Source organism: Bufo gargarizans, chromosome 2 (assembly GCF_014858855.1).
Source record: "Bufo gargarizans isolate SCDJY-AF-19 chromosome 2, ASM1485885v1, whole genome shotgun sequence".
NCBI classification, from domain to species: Eukaryota; Metazoa; Chordata; class Amphibia; order Anura; family Bufonidae; genus Bufo; species Bufo gargarizans.
In genome coordinates, this window is record NC_058081.1 from 397,781,980 (window position 1) to 397,799,561 (window position 17,582).

The 17,582-nt window shown below is 45.4% G+C and overlaps 1 protein-coding gene across 5 annotated transcripts in view; it reads left to right on the forward strand.

Annotated features, from left to right (window-relative positions):
• RNF14 (ring finger protein 14) overlaps positions 1-17,582 on the forward strand; it is a 99,111-nt gene that overhangs the window by 17,613 nt on the left and 63,916 nt on the right. For all 5 annotated transcript variants that reach the window (XM_044280844.1, XM_044280840.1, XM_044280843.1 and 2 more), the window contains exons 4-5: positions 5,932-6,083; positions 8,298-8,783. In XM_044280844.1, coding sequence (XP_044136779.1) covers positions 5,932-6,083; positions 8,298-8,783 — 638 coding nt within the window. The remainder of the gene's footprint in view (positions 1-5,931; positions 6,084-8,297; positions 8,784-17,582) is intronic.

Below are 17,582 nucleotides of genomic sequence, written 5' to 3' on the forward strand. Positions count from 1 at the left end.
TTAGGCCCATTTCAGACGAGCGAGTTTCACGCTCTGGACTCGCCGCATGAGTATGCAACAGTTCCCATCCTGACCTCCCAGCACTGATGGGATTGCATTCCATTATATTGATTTTCTAACTGAAGGACCCGACTTCGCTCGGGTAGATTTCATTTAATGTTTGTTTGTGTCGTTAAAAGATATCAACAGTATTCACTATAACCGTGACAGTACCCCGCTGCCTTAACAGTGACCTCCATAGCAACCCACCCCTTAACACTGATTCCCCCCCCCCCCCTCAGTGCCCTGTCTCCATAGGACCATCACAGCAGCCTGCCCTTTTAACAGTGAGTTCCACAGCACCCCACCCCCTTGATAGTGACGTCCACTGAACAGCTTACTCTCAGACAACAGTACTGGGTTGTCTGAGTGTGCGCTGCAGGGAGAAAGTCACCCTCTCTCCCACCCCTGCAGCTGACAGAAGTTGATTTTTACCTTTATTTTTTCAATCTCTGTCGGCTGCGGAGTAGGAGGGAGCATGGCCTAACCAGATCAGTGGCGTGGCTTAGCGGGACCTGGGGGCGGGTGTTTTAACCACTTCAACCCCGCTAGCTGAAACCCCCTTCATGACCAGAGCACTTTTTACACTTCGGCACTACACTCCTTTCACCGTTTATCGCTCGGTCATGCAACTTACCACCCAAATGAATTTTACCTCCTTTTCTTCTCACTAATAGAGCTTTCATTTGGTGGTATTTTATTGCTGCTGACATTTTTACTTTTTTTGTTATTAATCAAAATTTAACGATTTTTTTGCAAAAAATGACATTTTTCACTTTCAGCTGTAAAATTTTGCAAAAAAACCGACATCCATATATACATTTTTTGCCAAATTTATTGTTCTAGATATCTTTGATAAAAAAAAAAATGTTTGGGCAAAAAAAAATAAAAAAATGGTTTGGGTAAAAGTTATAGCGTTTACACACTATGGTACAAAAATGTGAATTTCTGCTTTTTGAAGCAGCTCTGACTTTCTGAGCACCTGTCATGATTCCTGAGGTTCTACAATGCCCAGACAGTAGAAACCCCCCCCAAATGACCCCATTTCGGAAAGTAGACACCCTAAGGTATTCGCTGATGGGCATAGTGAGTTCATAGAACTTTTTATTTTTTGTCACAAGTTAGCGGAAAATGATGATTATTTTTATTTTTTATTTTTTTCTTACAAAGTCTCATATTCCACTAACTTGCGACAAAAAATAACAAATTCTAGGAACTCACCATGCCCCTCACAGAATACCTTGGGGTGTCTTCTTTCCAAAATGGGGTCACTTGTGGCGTAGTTATACTGCACTGGCAATTTAGGGGCCCAAATGTGTGAGAAGTACTTTGCAATCAAAATCTGTAAAAAATGACCGGTGAAATCCGAAAGGTGCACTTTGGAATGTGGGTCCCTTTGCCCACCTTGGCATTAAAAAAAGTGTCACACATCTGGTATCGCCGTACTCAGGAGAAGTTGGGGAATGTGTTTTGGGGTGTCATTTTACATATACCCATGCTGGGTGAGAGAAATATCTTGGCAAAAGACAACTTTTCCTATTTTTTTATACAAAGTTGGCATTTGACCAAGATATTTTTCTCACCCAGCATGGGGATATGTAAAATGACACCCCAAAACACATTCCCCAACTTCTCCTGAGTACGGCGATACCAGATGTGTCACACTTTTTTGCTGCCAAGGTGGGCAAAGGGGCACATATTCCAAAGTGCACCTTTCGGATTTCACCGGCCATTTTTTACACATTTTGATTGCAAAGTTCTTCTCACACATTTGGGCCCCTAAATTGCCAGGGCAGTATAACTACCCCACAAGTGACCCCATTTTGGAAATAAGACACCCCAAGGTATTCCGTGAGGGGCATGGCGAGTTCCTAGAATTTTTTATTTTTTGTCACAAGTTAGCGGAAAATGATGATTTTTTATTTTTTTATTTTTTTCCTTACAATGTCTCATATTCCACTAACTTGCGACAAAAAATAAAAAATTCTAGGAACTCGGCATGCCCCTCATGGAATACCTTGGGGTGTCTTCTTTCCAAAATGGGGTCACTTGTGGGGTAGTTATACTGCCCTGGCAATTTAGGGGCCCAAATGTGTGAGAAGAACTTTGCAATCAAAATGTGTAAAAAATGGCCTGCAAAATCCGAAAGGTGCACTTTGGAATATGTGCCCCTTTGCCCACCTTGGCAGCAAAAAAGTGTGACACATCTGGTATCGCCGTACTCGGGAGAAGTTGGGGAATGTGTTTTGGGGTGTCATTTTACATATACCCATGCTGGGTGAGAAAAATATCTTGGTCAAATGCCAACTTTGTATAAAAAAATGGGAAAAGTTGTCTTTTGCCAAGATATTTCTCAAATATAGACAAAACTATTGTACAGAGCCAATTGAATTAAATATACAGACACCTTCTTATACCAGTGTCTGGTTCTGCGGGACACTAAATACGGAGCCAACATCTGGTCATTGAAGTCCACCCCTCCCATGTGAAGGTTATAGTCGTGGACTGAGAGGGGCTTTTCAATGACACGGGTTGCTCGCTCAATTTGGATTGTCGTAAAGTTGTCAACAGCTTCTGCTGTTAACACACAAAATCCGGCTCTTACCTCACCGAGGCCAGGAACCTCGGTGACACGTATCTGCCATCCATTACAGTGTCTTGCACCTCAGCACACACCATATAATTTTCTACCCATTTTCTCCTGAATACAGTAACTCCCCATTTTTGGTCGTAAACTGCTGTTTGGGGATACGCCAGGGCTCAGAAGGGAATTCGCTGAAATGTGGACTTTGCTGAAATGGCCATAAGTTTTTTATTTTTTTGTTGACTTTGCTCTGTGAACACTTGTTCTTTGCTGGCCAATCTGTAGTTTTTATTGGGCACCCTTTGAGTACCATCTGGCTTTCTGATTGCTTTTTATCTCATTTTTTGGGAGGTGAGGTGGGCAAAAATTGAAATTCAGTTTTTTATTTTATTTTATGAAGTTCACCATGTTGTATATATGATAACGTTATTCTGCTGGTTGATACGCTTATGGCGATATCAAATGTCTATAGTTTTTTTTTTCCAATTTTTCTACTTTTGCTTGATAAAATCACTTTTTATAAAAAAAAATCTGTTATATTTTACATTGCCATATACTAACATCCATAACTTTTTTATTTTTCTGCCAATGTAAATGTCTTTAGGGCTTGATTTTTGCCAGACTGTACTTTTTATCAGTACCATTTTTGGATATATAAGATATTTTTTGATGACTTCATATAATTTTTTGGGGGGAGGCGAGGTGACAGCTGCTTTGGCATAGTTTTATTAATTTTTTACAACATTCACCTGATGGGGTAGATCATGTGATATTTTTAGGGCTCTTTCACACTTGCATTCTTGTCTTCCGGCATAGAGTTCCGTCGTCGGGGCTCTATGCCGGAAGAATCCTGATCAGGATTATCCTAATGCATTCTGAATGGAGTGAAATCCGTTCAGGATGCATAAGGATGTCTTCAGTTCTGGATCGGAACGTTTTTTGGCCGGAGAAAATACCGCAGCATGCTGCGCTTTTTGCTCCGGCCAAAAACGCCGAACACTTGCCGCAAGGCCGGATCCGGAATTAATGCCCATTGAAAGGCATTGATCCGGATCCGGCCTTAAGCTAAACGTTGTTTCGGCGCATTGCCGGATACGACGTTTAGCTTTTTCTCAATGGTTACCATGGCTGCCGGGACGCTAAAGTCCTGGCAGCCATGGTAAAGTGTAGTGGGGAGCGGGGGAGCAGCATACTTACCGTCCGTGCGGCTCCCGGGGCGCTCCAGAGTGACGTCAGGCCGCCCCAGGCGCATGGATGACGTGATCGCATGGCACGTCATCCATGCGCATGGGGCTCTCTGACGTCATTCTGGAGCGCCGCGGGAGCCGCACGGACTGTAAGTATACCGCTCCCCTGCTCCCCGCTCCTACTATGGCAACCAGGACTTTAATAGCGTCCTGGCTGCCATAGTAACACTGAAAGCATTTTGAAGACGGATCTGATTTTAATTTTTTACACTGTTCATCTGATGGGGTAGATCATTGATATTTTTTTAAAGAGCCGCTTGTTACGAACGCGGCAATACCATATATGTCTATTTTTTTTAAGAGCATTTTGGGGGAAAAAATATTTTTGTGTTGCCATTTTCTTAAAACTAAACTATAGATTTCTTTTTTGATGATGGTCTTGTGTAAGAGCTTATTTTGGGGGGGATAAGGTGATGTTTTCTTTGGTAACATTTTGGAGTACATACAACTTTTTGATTGCTTGATATAATTTTTTGGGGAGGTGAGGTGACTAAAAAATAGCCGTTTTGGCATAATGTTTTATTTTATTTTTTTTACAGCGTTCGCCTGCTGGGGTAGATCATGTGATGGTTTTTATCGAGCCGGTTGCAACAGGCATGGCGATACCAAATTTGTCAATTTTTTTTCTATGTTTTCTATTTTTAGAAAACCCTTTTTTTTTTTTTTTTTTTTTTACTTTTATTTTATATTTTGTGTCACCCATAAGGTCATACAGACATATTTCTCTTGTACCTGGGGCTGGCATGGAAGCCCCATTTATAGGGGGAATACATCCCCCAGAGAGGAAGTCCAGAAGTATACTATGCTGTAAAGCTTCACTGCAGGGCTGATCGAGGTCTCGGGAAGACCCGACAGCCCCTGCAGTCTCGTGGCCAGAACAGGAAGCGTCATATCCCTTCCTTAAGGCTGGGTTCAGACCTGAGCGTTTTACAGCGCGTTCCTACGCGCTGTAAAACGCACAACAGGCAAGAACCAATGATTCCCTATAGGAATGATTCTCACCTGGGCGTTTTACAGCGCGTACGATCGCGCTGTAAAACGCCCGACGCTCAAACAAGTGCTTGAGCTTTTTTTTGGGCGTTTGTCGCGCGTTCCCGCACATAGAAATTCGGGAACGCGCGACAATGTGTGAACGCCAGTCTCTGTATGCGCGATTGTAAACGCCCATACAATCGCGCATACAGAGCGCTCGTTTCAGAACGCTCAGGTCTGAACCCAGCGTCACTGAATACACAGTGCTCGTTTAGTGCTGTGTACACAGTGATCTAGAAGACAGGGACACAGGAACGGTGTCCCTGACAGGACGCCCCCCGTTTAGCATCTGCACAATTAGCGTGCAGCTACGATCTCTGAATGGACTTTCTAAAATGTCCATCAGGAGATAAATTCCCCCCCCCCCCCCCCCTTTCCTCCAGGGCGTCTATGGGTGGTTGGGACCTGGTTAAATGATTTGCCCACTTTTTCGGTGACTGACTGTGTTTCTGTCACTGCTCACGTCTTTATTAATATCCATCCATATTCTTTTTCCTGTGCAATTTTTGGGCTTGGTAGGTGCCCTTCTAAACAGTATTTTTGTAACTCTGGCCCCCATATATGACATCACAGAAAATGGCTGCATAGGCTCCCTGGCTGGCTGGCAGTGTGCTCTTCTGTCTTGTTTTCTACATGAAGTTTTCCTGTGTCTGCACAGTATAAACAGTTCCAGCCTTTATACAGCGACCCAATCTAAGCTCTGCATTAATCTCCCATGCAGCATGAGAGCCACGCTCCTGCTCTAATGGCCCGTACTGGCAGAAGCGCTAATCCAATGGAGTAAGAAATAAGTACCACACCTCTATTTTTTTTATTCTCATCTTAAAAAATTCCACCATGCTGGCATAGAAAGACAAAGGATATGAGTGTACAGTGTGAAGAAATTTAGTGCAACGTTATGTCATATATAATAGAACTGGGTTAGGACTTTGCCAGCTTTGTGCTGCTAAACGTGAAAACATAATGATGTGATAATATACTGTAAGATTAGAACCAAATTCTAATGCGCAAAGTTGTATTTTCCTCAAGGTAACAGTGCTGCGGACTCCATTACTGACCATTTTGAGAACACTGTGTGCTTTCTACCACCTATTGTGTTGAACTTTGAACTTCCTCCAAGTTATCCATCTACTGAACCCCCGAATTTCACATTAAGTTGCAAGTGGCTTTCACCAGCACAGGTTACTTTTCATCTATCATATTGATGGACAGGTTTCTGGAAATTTCATTTTCAGGAAAGTCAGATTACTATTGTTCTTTTAGGTGGGCTGATGCACAGGCAATTACTGGAAACAAACTGTTTGTTCCCATCATTCCCAATAATTGCTTGATCATGAAGCCAGGATGATAGCTACTTTGTTTGCAGCAATCATTTCCTCTCATTCCTCTTTACATGGGATAGTTTTAGGGAACGAGCGTTCATATAAACTCTTGTTGCCAGTAATTGCCCTGATCCTCAGCTCATGCAAAATGACCTTTACCTTGGGTGGTTTTCATTGGGTAAGACAAAGGAGGCTGAAATAGGGATCTGTATTAAAGGGAGTTTGTCAGCTGTTTGTACCATGCTAAACTGCTGCCAGCAGTAGGTAGGGGCTGGGGAGGGCAGTGCAAACATACCTTTTGTTGAGTTTTTCTTATCAGAGTACTTCACAGTGAAGCCCTGGGCTCTTTCTGGAGCAAAATCTGGCAGAATAAGGCCCCTTTCACACAGGCAAGTTTTCCGTGCGGGTGCAATGCGTGAGTTGAACGCATTGTACCCGCACTGAATCAGGACCTATTCATTTCTATGGGGCTGTTCACATGAGCAGTGATTTTCACGCATCACTTGTGAGTTGCGTGAAAATCGCAGCAAGCTCTATTTTGTGTGTTTTTCACACAACGCAGGCCCCATAAAAGTGAATGGGGCTGCATGAAAATCGCAAGTATCCACAAGCAAGTGCGGATGCGGTGCGATTTTCACACACGGTTGCTAGGAGACGATCGGGATGGGGACCCCATCTTTATTATTTTTCCTTATAACATGGTTATAAGGGAAAATAATACAATCTACACATGTGAAGAAGTTCAGGTTGGGTACCAAACATGCAAATTTTTCTCACGCGCGTGCAAAACGCTTTACAATGTTTTGCACTCGCGCAGAAAAATCCTGCAACGCATCGGCACCTTTTCCCACAACGCCCGTGTGAAAGGGGCCTAAGATTATGTCCATTTGTCACTGAAAATACAGCAGAAAAATCTGCTGCAGTTTTGCCATGGTTCCATGTCAGAAAACTGCATCCAGAACTGAGTGAAAAACCACATGAATTACAGTTTTTTTTTTTTTTTGCTGTGGAAATGGCTTTGGATTTCACACTCTCTGTTGCAAAGAGAGAAATCCATGGTGGAGTCCCCACAGTATAAATTTACACGCTGCATGGGGTTGCAGCAGTCATACAGATTATTGTTAAAATGGGTTTAGGTGCACATACTTGTGTTATTAAGGGTTTGTCTGAGCAAAACTAGTTTAGAGTTATGAATCCCTCTTTGTACGCAGCAATGTACATGACATCAGCAGAATTGCTGCTTGGACCAGTGGACAGGGTCATGTTATCAGAGTTTGGATCTTGCTATACATACATTGTAGGTAAATAATGTACAGTATATTAGAAAATGAAAGCTGTGTACAAAGTGGGGATTCATGACCCTAAATTAATTTTCCCATGACAATCCCTTTAAAGAATTTAACCTCCATATTTATATATAGGGGAACTACAGCTCTGTAATAAGAAATGTACACATTTTCACAGATTTGGTTATTTTTAGTTGACACTTTGTAGTACACATAGGAGTAAATATTTTCACTTGAGTCTTTTAAAGAAGCACTCTCACAATTTGTTTTATTCTATGACCTGTTAGAAAGTCACATGATATAAATTGTAGTGAAGGTCATTTTCTTACTCGTGACTATATTTGTTAGGTATTACCTCCCTTATGATCCTCAGTTGTGTCATGTGACCGGCAATCAGACTTTCCAAATAACACAGCATCTTATGTGTGGACTGCAATCCAGTTTCTCTGTGTATTCCTATGGGAGCCTCAATGTCAGTCTCATAGAAATGAATAAAGAAGTAACTAAATTCCTATTCTGTGTCAGTTAGAGATCAGAGTGCTGGTCACATGACACAGCTGAGGATGAGAAGGGAGGTTATAACTCACAAATACTGTCATTGGTAAGAAGATTACCTTTACTACAGTTTACATCTTGTACCTTTCTAATAGTTCAGAGAATAAAACATTTTGTGGGAGTGCTTCTTTATGTATATTCAATCCCTTGTATAGTTTATTTCTCATATGGTAGGTGTCCTATTTGACTGAGAGTCATAGCATTCTAACAGACTTATTTTTTATGATTTCAGCTGACTCTGTTATGCCAGCATTTAGATGACCTCTGGGAGGAGAACTGGGGATGTGTTGTCTTGTTTGCATGGATTCAGTTTCTGAAGGAGGAGACACTCGATTACTTGAATATAAAATCTCCATATGAGATTGATTTGTGTAGTGATGGTCTACAGAGTTGTATTCAATCTGAAAAGACCTGCGCTGATGGGGTCTTACTGGACAAGCGGGCAATACAAGATGTGCAGTCAGTGCCTGCCCTGGTGAAATATATCTTGGACTTCAATGAAGCTCAACAGAAGAAGGCTTTTGATAGCAAACCATACTTGTGCAATATATGTTTTATGGAGAAATTGGGCAGTGAGTGCACCCACTTTAAGGATTGCCAGCATGTGTACTGTAACAGTTGTCTCAAGGACTACTTTGAAATCCAGATTAAGGATGGACAAGTCCATGCACTAAACTGCCCTGAACCAAAGTGCACGTCTGTTGCAACACCTGCTCAGGTAAGCACAGTTTTTAGACAGTTATTTTTTTTTTTCTTTAATTCTTTGTTTATACAACCGACTCCTTTCATTGACCCTGTCCTCTATGTATGCCTACTAAAGTATAAGTGTAGTATTCCCTAATTGTTGCGTGCACATATCTCTGTGGACAGCCACAATATGCTAACATGCAGGAGTGCCCACTCCCATTTTGTTGGCAAAAAAGTAACGTTTTATCCCTGAAAAAAACATTTTGTATAAATAAAAGAAACTAAAAACATATTTTTTACTAAATATATTTTAAATACATATACTGTAAAATAACCCTCACATGTTGGTAACAATTTATACTGTGCATTGAAAGCTATCATTTCATTCTCCTCCCTGTTCTCCCTGGGTCGAGTTGCGCCAGTGCCGATCACCCGCACTGTTGCCTCCCCCACAGAAGACAAGGTGGACCAGGGCAGCCTCGCTCCCCTGCATCCCGCCGGCCAAGGGGTCACCCATCCAAGCCCCCCTTTTCCAGCATTCTGCCACTACGGTGCCAGTAGCTGAAGGGGTGACCCTGCTGGACCAGAGAAAGGGTGAAGATGGCGGTTGGACAGAAGATGAGGTGAGTACACAAGACTGGGTGAGTATTAATCCCTTCCCCCTCCCTCCCTTCCTCTTGGCATGGTTTTCCCCTGGGGTTTCTCTGGCATAGTTTTCTCCTGCCCTCAGCCTCAGGGTTAACTAGGGGGACACAGCAGGCACAAGCTGCCAGGGGCCATTATTATTAAGACCCCTATAACAGTCCCTCCCACTCCCCCCTAGGCCGGTAGACGGCTAATAGGTAATTCATGTGGTTAATATGGAGGTGGAATAGGGCGAGATGGCGCTGCGGGGTACAGTGTACCCATCAGCAGCGCTCCATCTGCGCAAACGCACGGCTCCCGCTACCGCTCCCCAGCTCCATGTCCCGACCCTGTCGCGAGCGGGCGCCGAGGCGCCGCTCCGACAGAGTTAATGCAGGTTAAACAATCGCGGACACCTCATGCGCCGCATACTTCATCCACCCTCCGGGTAGTTTTACCTCATGGGGGACTCCATCAATTAGCGGATGAATCCTGCTGATTCCCCCCCGTAGCACCGGCAGTGTCTGTTTCCCCCGGGGGCGCTCTAGGTGTTGGCGCTTCTTTCCCGGGCTGTCCGGCAGTGCTCCTGGTGGCCATGTATTAACTAGGCCCCGTTTTTTTTTTTTTTTTTTTCCTGAGCCACAACTGTTCGGGGGGGGGGGGGGGGGGAGGGGAATGGCGCGAAATTCTCCCGCCTAGCTGTTTCCCTCCCCCAGAGCCAGCTGTTCACCGCCCCAGCAGAGAACCTCTGGAATTCCCAATCCACCCTCCGGGGTCGTTTGGTTGATAATTCTCAACCTGCGAAATTCAGTGAAGGATCTCTGCAGGTTCCCAATCCAGCCTCCGGGGTCGTTTGGTTGATAATTCTCCACCAGCGTATTTAATAAGGGACCTCGGACATTCCCAGTCCACCCTCCTGGGTCGTTTGGTTGATAATTCCCCACCTGCGCAATTCCAGTGGGAGACATCTGGAACTTCCCAATCCACCCTCCCGGGTCGTTTGGTTGAATATTCTCCGCTGGTGCAATTTCATACAGGGGTCCCAATCCACCCTCCCGGGTCAGCAGGTCATCTTCTCGAATATCTCCACACACCCTCCGTTCCTCCCTGGGTCACACTCTGGCGCACCCTCTCTCACAGGAGCTGGTCACCCGAAGGAGGGGGGGTGGAGAATCACTGATTCAGACCCTGGCTTGAATCCGAATTGCGTCTACGGTGGCCAGCAGCACTTGTAGTAGGCATTACCCCCTTCTTAGGCGGAGTAATTGCACTACTTTGGGATACAGTACTGACCTTATACATTGTTCCCTGTCATAGGTGGACTATGTGAGGTAACACTGATTTCAGTGCCGGACGTATACATTCCGTCTTCTGTAGGTGGTGGAATTGCTTTGCCACTGGGTTCAGTAACTGCCGTATTTCATTAGCTCCTTCCACAAGTGGCGGGTTGACATTATCACTGGTTACAATGTGTGCTGTGTGCATTACCCCCTTAGTTAGGTGCTAGTTGCACTCTCACAGGGTACAGGACTTGACATATGCACTAGTTCTTGCCGTGGGCATTAACCCCCCCTTCTTAGGTGGGGTATTTTCCTTACCACTGGCTTCAGTACCCTGTACGCATTCCACGTTACATAGGTAGGGTAATTGCACCACTATTGGATACGGTCCAAATGCCGCGCTATCCTCCCATAGGCGGAGTGTTGCACATCACGGTGCTTCCTGCCTGCCTTACCCCCTTTCGCTAGTGATCCATTAGCGAGGGAATAACTGAATATCTTCAGATACGGCAATTCAACAGTCGGTACTCGTCGGTGCCCGGTACTCTTACTCTAGTGCTATATGAGGCCGCCAGTGGATATGGTGGCTATTCTCATTGTGTTCTTTGGTGCTGGTTTTTGGCCATGATTATAACTCATCTGTCTTCTCAGGCGGTTTACCAGCATCACTTATGTCCTAGAGACTCCCATCTCCATGGGTCGTCATTGTTCCAGTTGGTCATGATATTGTCCGCATCAGTAGTAGTGCGTACACCATTGCTTATATATGTTGTGTACGTTCCGGCAAGTCAAGTGCTCACTGACTGTATTTTCTATCCACCACTCCTCCTTCTCGCTCTACTTCCACTGGGGCATTATGGTACGTGGCTTCTACGTCTCAGGCCTCCCTCAGTTTTTTGCGCTGACGGGGCGAGCACTGGCTATTACTTTGGGAGCAGTATTGCATACCACTACATACTTAAGTTCTGTCTGTTCAGTTTTTTCGTCAGTTGATGGACTCTTCTGTATCTGAAATCCTTGGCTACTTCTGTATAGCGCCAGTCTCAGACGGGAAATGGGCTTGGACCTAGCCTATTCTTCCCCTGTGCCTTTCCTCCTCTGGGTTATGTTTTATAGACACCCCGCATGCCTTGGTAGTTCCTATGTTGCTACCTTCCTGCATCTGCACGGGGTATTCTTTTGGTGGCCTTCCATTCCAGGCACACTCCGGTTCCGACTGGTGGGCTGTGGCGCCCTCCACATCTCTCCTTCTATGGGGACTCCTTCCATTGGTCTGGGTGTACTAACGGTATCCACACGAAAGCTCCCCACCTTCTCTCCCAAGCAGGATTTCTGAAAACATACGACATGGATGCCCTGACGTCTCCTTGGCGGGGGTTCTCCCTTCTTACGTGTTTCTTCTCTCCTACCCAGGGTTCTGCGGAGGATTATATGGAGGATTATATTCTAGTCGCTCCTGATTGGCCCCGTACGCTGATCTCGTTCTCCTTCTGGAGATGTCCCTTGTCACTGCCACTTAGGGACGACCTTCTTTTAGGTTCCAGTCTTACATCGGCAGTTAGGGTCTTGGTTGACGGCGTGGCTTCCCTGGTGCCCATGGTAACCTTCCTTCAGGGAGTGGCACGTATGATTCCTCCGTACAGTCCTTTACCGCCTTGCGATCTGAATGTAGTTCTCTCAGCATTCCAGTCTTCTCCCTTTGAGCCCTTGGGGAGATATCTCTCCAGCTCCTGTCCTAGAAGGTATTTTTGTCTTGTGGCTCTCACATGCATCAGACGGGTGTTCGAGTTGGCGGCGCTCTCTTGCAGAGAACCCTTCCTGGGTCTTCACAAGGATAAGGCGTTTCTCCGGCCCATTCCCTTTTGGTCGCTGTCTTTCACATCAATGTAAAAATTGTCCTTCCTTCCCTGTCACTCTCCTTCACTCCTTAGAGCAGGGAGTTATGTCATTATTGGCAGCCTCCAGTCCCTTTCGGTGTACGGAAACCCTTTTTTGTCACCCGGAGGTTCCACGAAAAGGAATGGCGGCCTCCGAGGTGGCAATTGCACGATGCATTCGGTCTGCTAATGCTGTACCTTTCCACACCGGTGCGGGGTTCCGCTCTTAGGTGTCACGGCTCGCTTCATTGAGCGGTGGACGCTTCTTGGGCTCTCGGGCATCACACCTCGGCTGCTCAGTTGTGTAACGCCGGTCCTCCTTACACGCATTCACAAGTTTTTTCCAGGTGCATTCTTATGCATCGGTGGCCGCTGCTTAGCCCGCAAGGTCTTGCAGGCGGCGGTTTCTTAGCTACCAGCAGGGATGTTTGCTTCCATGGGTCTGTGGTTTTTCCCTCCCCGTGGACTGCTCTTGAATATCCCACGGTTTCTGTGTCCCCCAATGAATATGGGTGAGAAAAGGAGATTTTTGTATAACTTGCCTGTAAACTCTCTTTCTCGCTCTTCATTGGGGGACACAGCACCCACCCAGTATTGTCGTTCGGCCACAGTGTGGCAGTTGCTGGTAAGAACCCTGTTTGGTCTTTTGCCATGGTTGGTGTTCCATGTTTTTTCGTTGGTTTACTTGCTTCTCCTACTGCTTCTCACAAACTGAAGCTCTCTCTCCAGGCTGGAGGGGGTATAGCTGCCAGGGGAGGAGCTAACAGCTTTATCTAGTGTCAATGTCTCCTAGAGGACATAGCTATACCCACGGTTTCTGTGTCCCCCCAATAAAGAGCGAGAAAGAGATTTTACTGGTAAGTAAAAATCTCCTTTTTGGGCTAAAAATCATTTTTTCAATCATATAAAAGTGTTTTGGGGATAGAAGTGTTTTATTGTCTCTTATTAACCTCTTAAGGACATAGGGCGTACAGATACACCCTTATGTCCTGGTACTTAAGGACACAGGGAAAAAAGGGAAAGTTAGTTAGTGAACTTTTATTGCATCACCCTAAGTTAGGGTGTCTGGGGTCCACAGCACAGCTGTGTAACCCTAGACCCCCCAGGGGTGCTGCCCCTGCCCCCCCTCCACTTTTTTAGGGTGCATTTTTTTATTTAATTTTTTGTGTACGCTGACTGTAGCCGGCACTCTTAGCGTCCGGCCGCTGTTAGTGCATCGCACACCCTACTGCTGATCAACTTCTGACGGTTGATCAGCAGTTTTTAAAAAAATTTCCCACATTTTTAGCCTTTTATCTTTTTTTTTTTTTTTTTTTAGTTTTAGGGCGAGTTCGTGAACACCCGTGCCTCTACACACACGCACACCAAATAAAGATTTACACACATGCACATATACACGCAGACACACACCCCCCTATGGCCCGTCGGTCGTTCTCGGCCGAGGAGGCCTACGCCCAGCTTGCCTCCGACTCCGAGAGTCCCAGTGAGGATGACGAGGATGACCCCACATTCCTGTTGTCATCCGCGTCCTCATCATCTAGCGATGATGATGAGCCCCCAAGGCGGCGAAGACGCCGCCAGGCAGAGCAAGGGGGCTGCCATGTTAGGGACCCTGTGGCCCACACTAGTACGAGCAGCTCTGGGGCTCGTACTGGTTTCCCGGCCCACCAGTTAAATCCACCGGAGCACCCTGCCGGTGAACTTGTCTGGTGTAGCCCAGAGTGATATGATCCCGTGATTCCTGATTTTGTAGGCCAATCAGGAATCCAGATTTCCACAGTGGGCTACACTGAATATGACTCTTTTTTGTCATTTTTTCAGTGACCCACTGGTAAATCTGATGGTGGAGCAGACAAACCTGTACGCCCAACAGTTCGTTGCTCAACACCCCGGCTCCTTTTTGGCCAGGCCGGTGGCTGGACGCCGGTCAGTGCAGCCGAGATTAGGACATTTTGGGGCCTCGTGCTGCATATGGGCCTGGTCAAGAATCCCAGTGTCAGGCTGTACTGGAGTGGGGACGTCCTATACCAGACCCCACTTTACAGTACGGCCATGACACGCTCCCGGTTTGAGGCCATCCAGAAATGTCTGCATTATTAAAAAATGTCTGCATTATTTTGCATGGCGTGAAGCTATACAAAATTTGTGAGAGTACCTCAGGGTACACTTACAAATTTTGTGTATACGAGGGGCGAGATTCCCGGATTCAACCCCCAGAAAGTCCCCCCACTCTGGGTGTTACCGGGAAACTTGTGTGGGACCTTATGTACCCACTGCTAGATAAGGGTTACCACCTTTACGTGGATAACTTTTATACCAGTATCCCCTTGTTCCAGTCCCTTGCCGCCAGATCCACATCTGCTTGTGGGACCGTGCGGAAAAATCAACGTGGCCTCCCTGCCCACCCCCTCCAGGTACCTATCCCCAGGGGTGAAACCTGTGCCCTTACCACTGGAAACCTGTTGCTGGTCAGGTATAAGGACAAGAGGGATGTCCTTATGCTGTCCACAATTCTTGGTAACGGCATCACCCCTGTCCCTGTATCGTCTACTACAATCGGTATATGGGGGGAGTTGATCTCTCGGATCAATTCCTCAAGCCATATAACGCCATGCGCAAAACCCGGGCATGGTACAAAAAGGTTGCGGTCTACTTGGTACAGGTTGCCATGTACAACTCTTTTGTGCTGTCCCGGAGCGCTGGCAGCACAGGGACATTCCTCCAGTTCTATGAGGCAGTCCTCAAGGCCCTGATCTTTTCAGACCGGGAAAGAGCAGGACGGAGTACCTCGGTAACTGTAGGCGCCCGGATTGTCCCTGGCCAACACTTTCCAGGTGTGGCCCCCATACTGGAAAGAAGGGACGAACCCCAAAAAAGTGCAGAGTGTGTCGCAGGAGGGGGATACGGAAGAACACCACTACTCAGTGCGACACGTGCCCCGATCATCCGGGCCTCTGCATTGACGGTTGCTTCAGGGAGTATCACACTTCCATGGAGTACTAAATTTATATCCCAATTTAGCACTGACATCGGATAAAAAAAAACTGGTTCTCAGACCTGAGACGCCCAAAAAAACAAATAATTTATTAAAAGTAGACATATTAGGTATCGCCGCATCGGTAATAATCTCTATAAAACTACCCCATGACCTAACCCCCCAGATTAACACGGTCCAGAAAAAAAAAAAAGTGCAAACATTTTTTTTTTTGTCACCTTACATAATAAAAAGTTTAATAGCAAGCGATCAAAAAGTCATATAGCCCCCAAAATAGTGCCAATAAAACCGTCGTCTCATCCCGCAAAAAATGAGCCCCCACATAAGATAATCTGATAAAAAAAAAAGACACTTAGACTTTAGAGATACAAAACAAATGTTTGTATCAAAAAGGATAATATAGTCAAAAACCTAAATAATTGTAAAAAAAAGTAGACTTATTAGGTATCACCGTGTCCGTAAGAATCTCCTCTATAAAAATATCCCATGACCTAACCCCCCAGATAAACACGGTTAAAAACAAAAAACGTTTGTTTTTTTTGGCACTTTTCCATTTCAATACGTTTTTTTCCGGTAACAAAACAAGGGTTAGCAGCCAAACAAAACTTAATATTTATTACCCTGATACTGCAGTTTACAGAAATGCCACATTTGTGGTCGTAAACTGATGTATCAGTAAAAGGGAGGCCGCAAAAGGAAAGGACCGACATGGTTTCTAGAAGGCTGATTTTGATGGCCTTTTTTATTGACACCATGTCCCTTTTGAAGCCCCCCTGATGCCCCCCTAGAGTAAAAACACCCTAAAAGTGACCCCATCTAAGAAACTACACCCCTCAAGATATTCAAAACGGATTATACAAACTTTATTAACCCTTTAGGTGTTCCTCAACAGTTAATGGCAAATGGAGATGACATTTCAGAATTTCAATTTTTGGTAACCTTGCCTCACAAAAATGTAATATAGAGCAACCAAAAATCATATTTGCCCTAAAAATAGTCCCCCAAAAAATGCCACCTTATCCCGTAGTTTGCAAAATGGGGTCACTTTTAGGGAGTTTCTACTCCAGGGGTGCATCAGGGGGGTTGAAACAGGACACTGTGTAAATAAACCAGTCCATAAAAATCAGCCCTCCAAAAACCAAACGGCGCACCTTTCCCTCTACGCCTCGCTGTGTGGCCGTACAGTAGTGTACGGCCACATATGGGGTGTTTCTGTAAACGGCAGAGTCAGGGCAATAAAGATACAGTCTTTTTTTTTTATAATTGTATGTTTATTATGGTATATAAAACATAAAACGTGAATACACTCATATAATGTCATAATGCACAGAAGTTCCAAGGAGCACATCACATACATATTGGATGAGCATATGTAACACTTGACAATATTCAATGACAGAGCAATAAAGACCAGACAAAAATAAAGCGTTGAATTAATCCAACTGAGATTATGTCCATCTCTAACTAGCCTAAGAAGCAGAAAAAGAAAAAACAAAACAAAAAACTGCTGTGCAAAATATCAGAAACAGAAAACCAACAAACAGGACAAGCGACATGAACAAAGACAGGGAGGGAAGGGAGGGGGGGGGGGACCAAACCCTTCATCCAGATTCCTCAAGGTTGCCTAGTAGCCCAATAAGTGTCCCAAATGTCCCATACAGCATTGAAGAGTGCCATTTTGTCCTGATACATAGCAGTGGAATACTCCATAGTGCGGACCTCCATTACCCTGGCATACAAGTCAGAGACCCGTGGTGGGTCGGGGCATTTCCACGATCGGGAAACTAGACAACGAGCTGCTGTTAGAATCAGAAGCAGCAGTTTAAGTGCGGGTTTTTTGACTTGTTTGGGGACCACATTAAGCAGGAAGGACATGGGTTCCGGTCGGATTTCGGTTCCAATAATGCCGGTCAGAAGAGCGCCAACCTCAGACCAGTAAGGGCCTATCTTGGGACAATCCCAGAAAACGTTAAGTAAGTGTGCCTCTATGTAAGCCACATCTCCAACAATCAGCCGGGACCACTGGATTCATTCTATGGAGGAGGTCAGGAGTG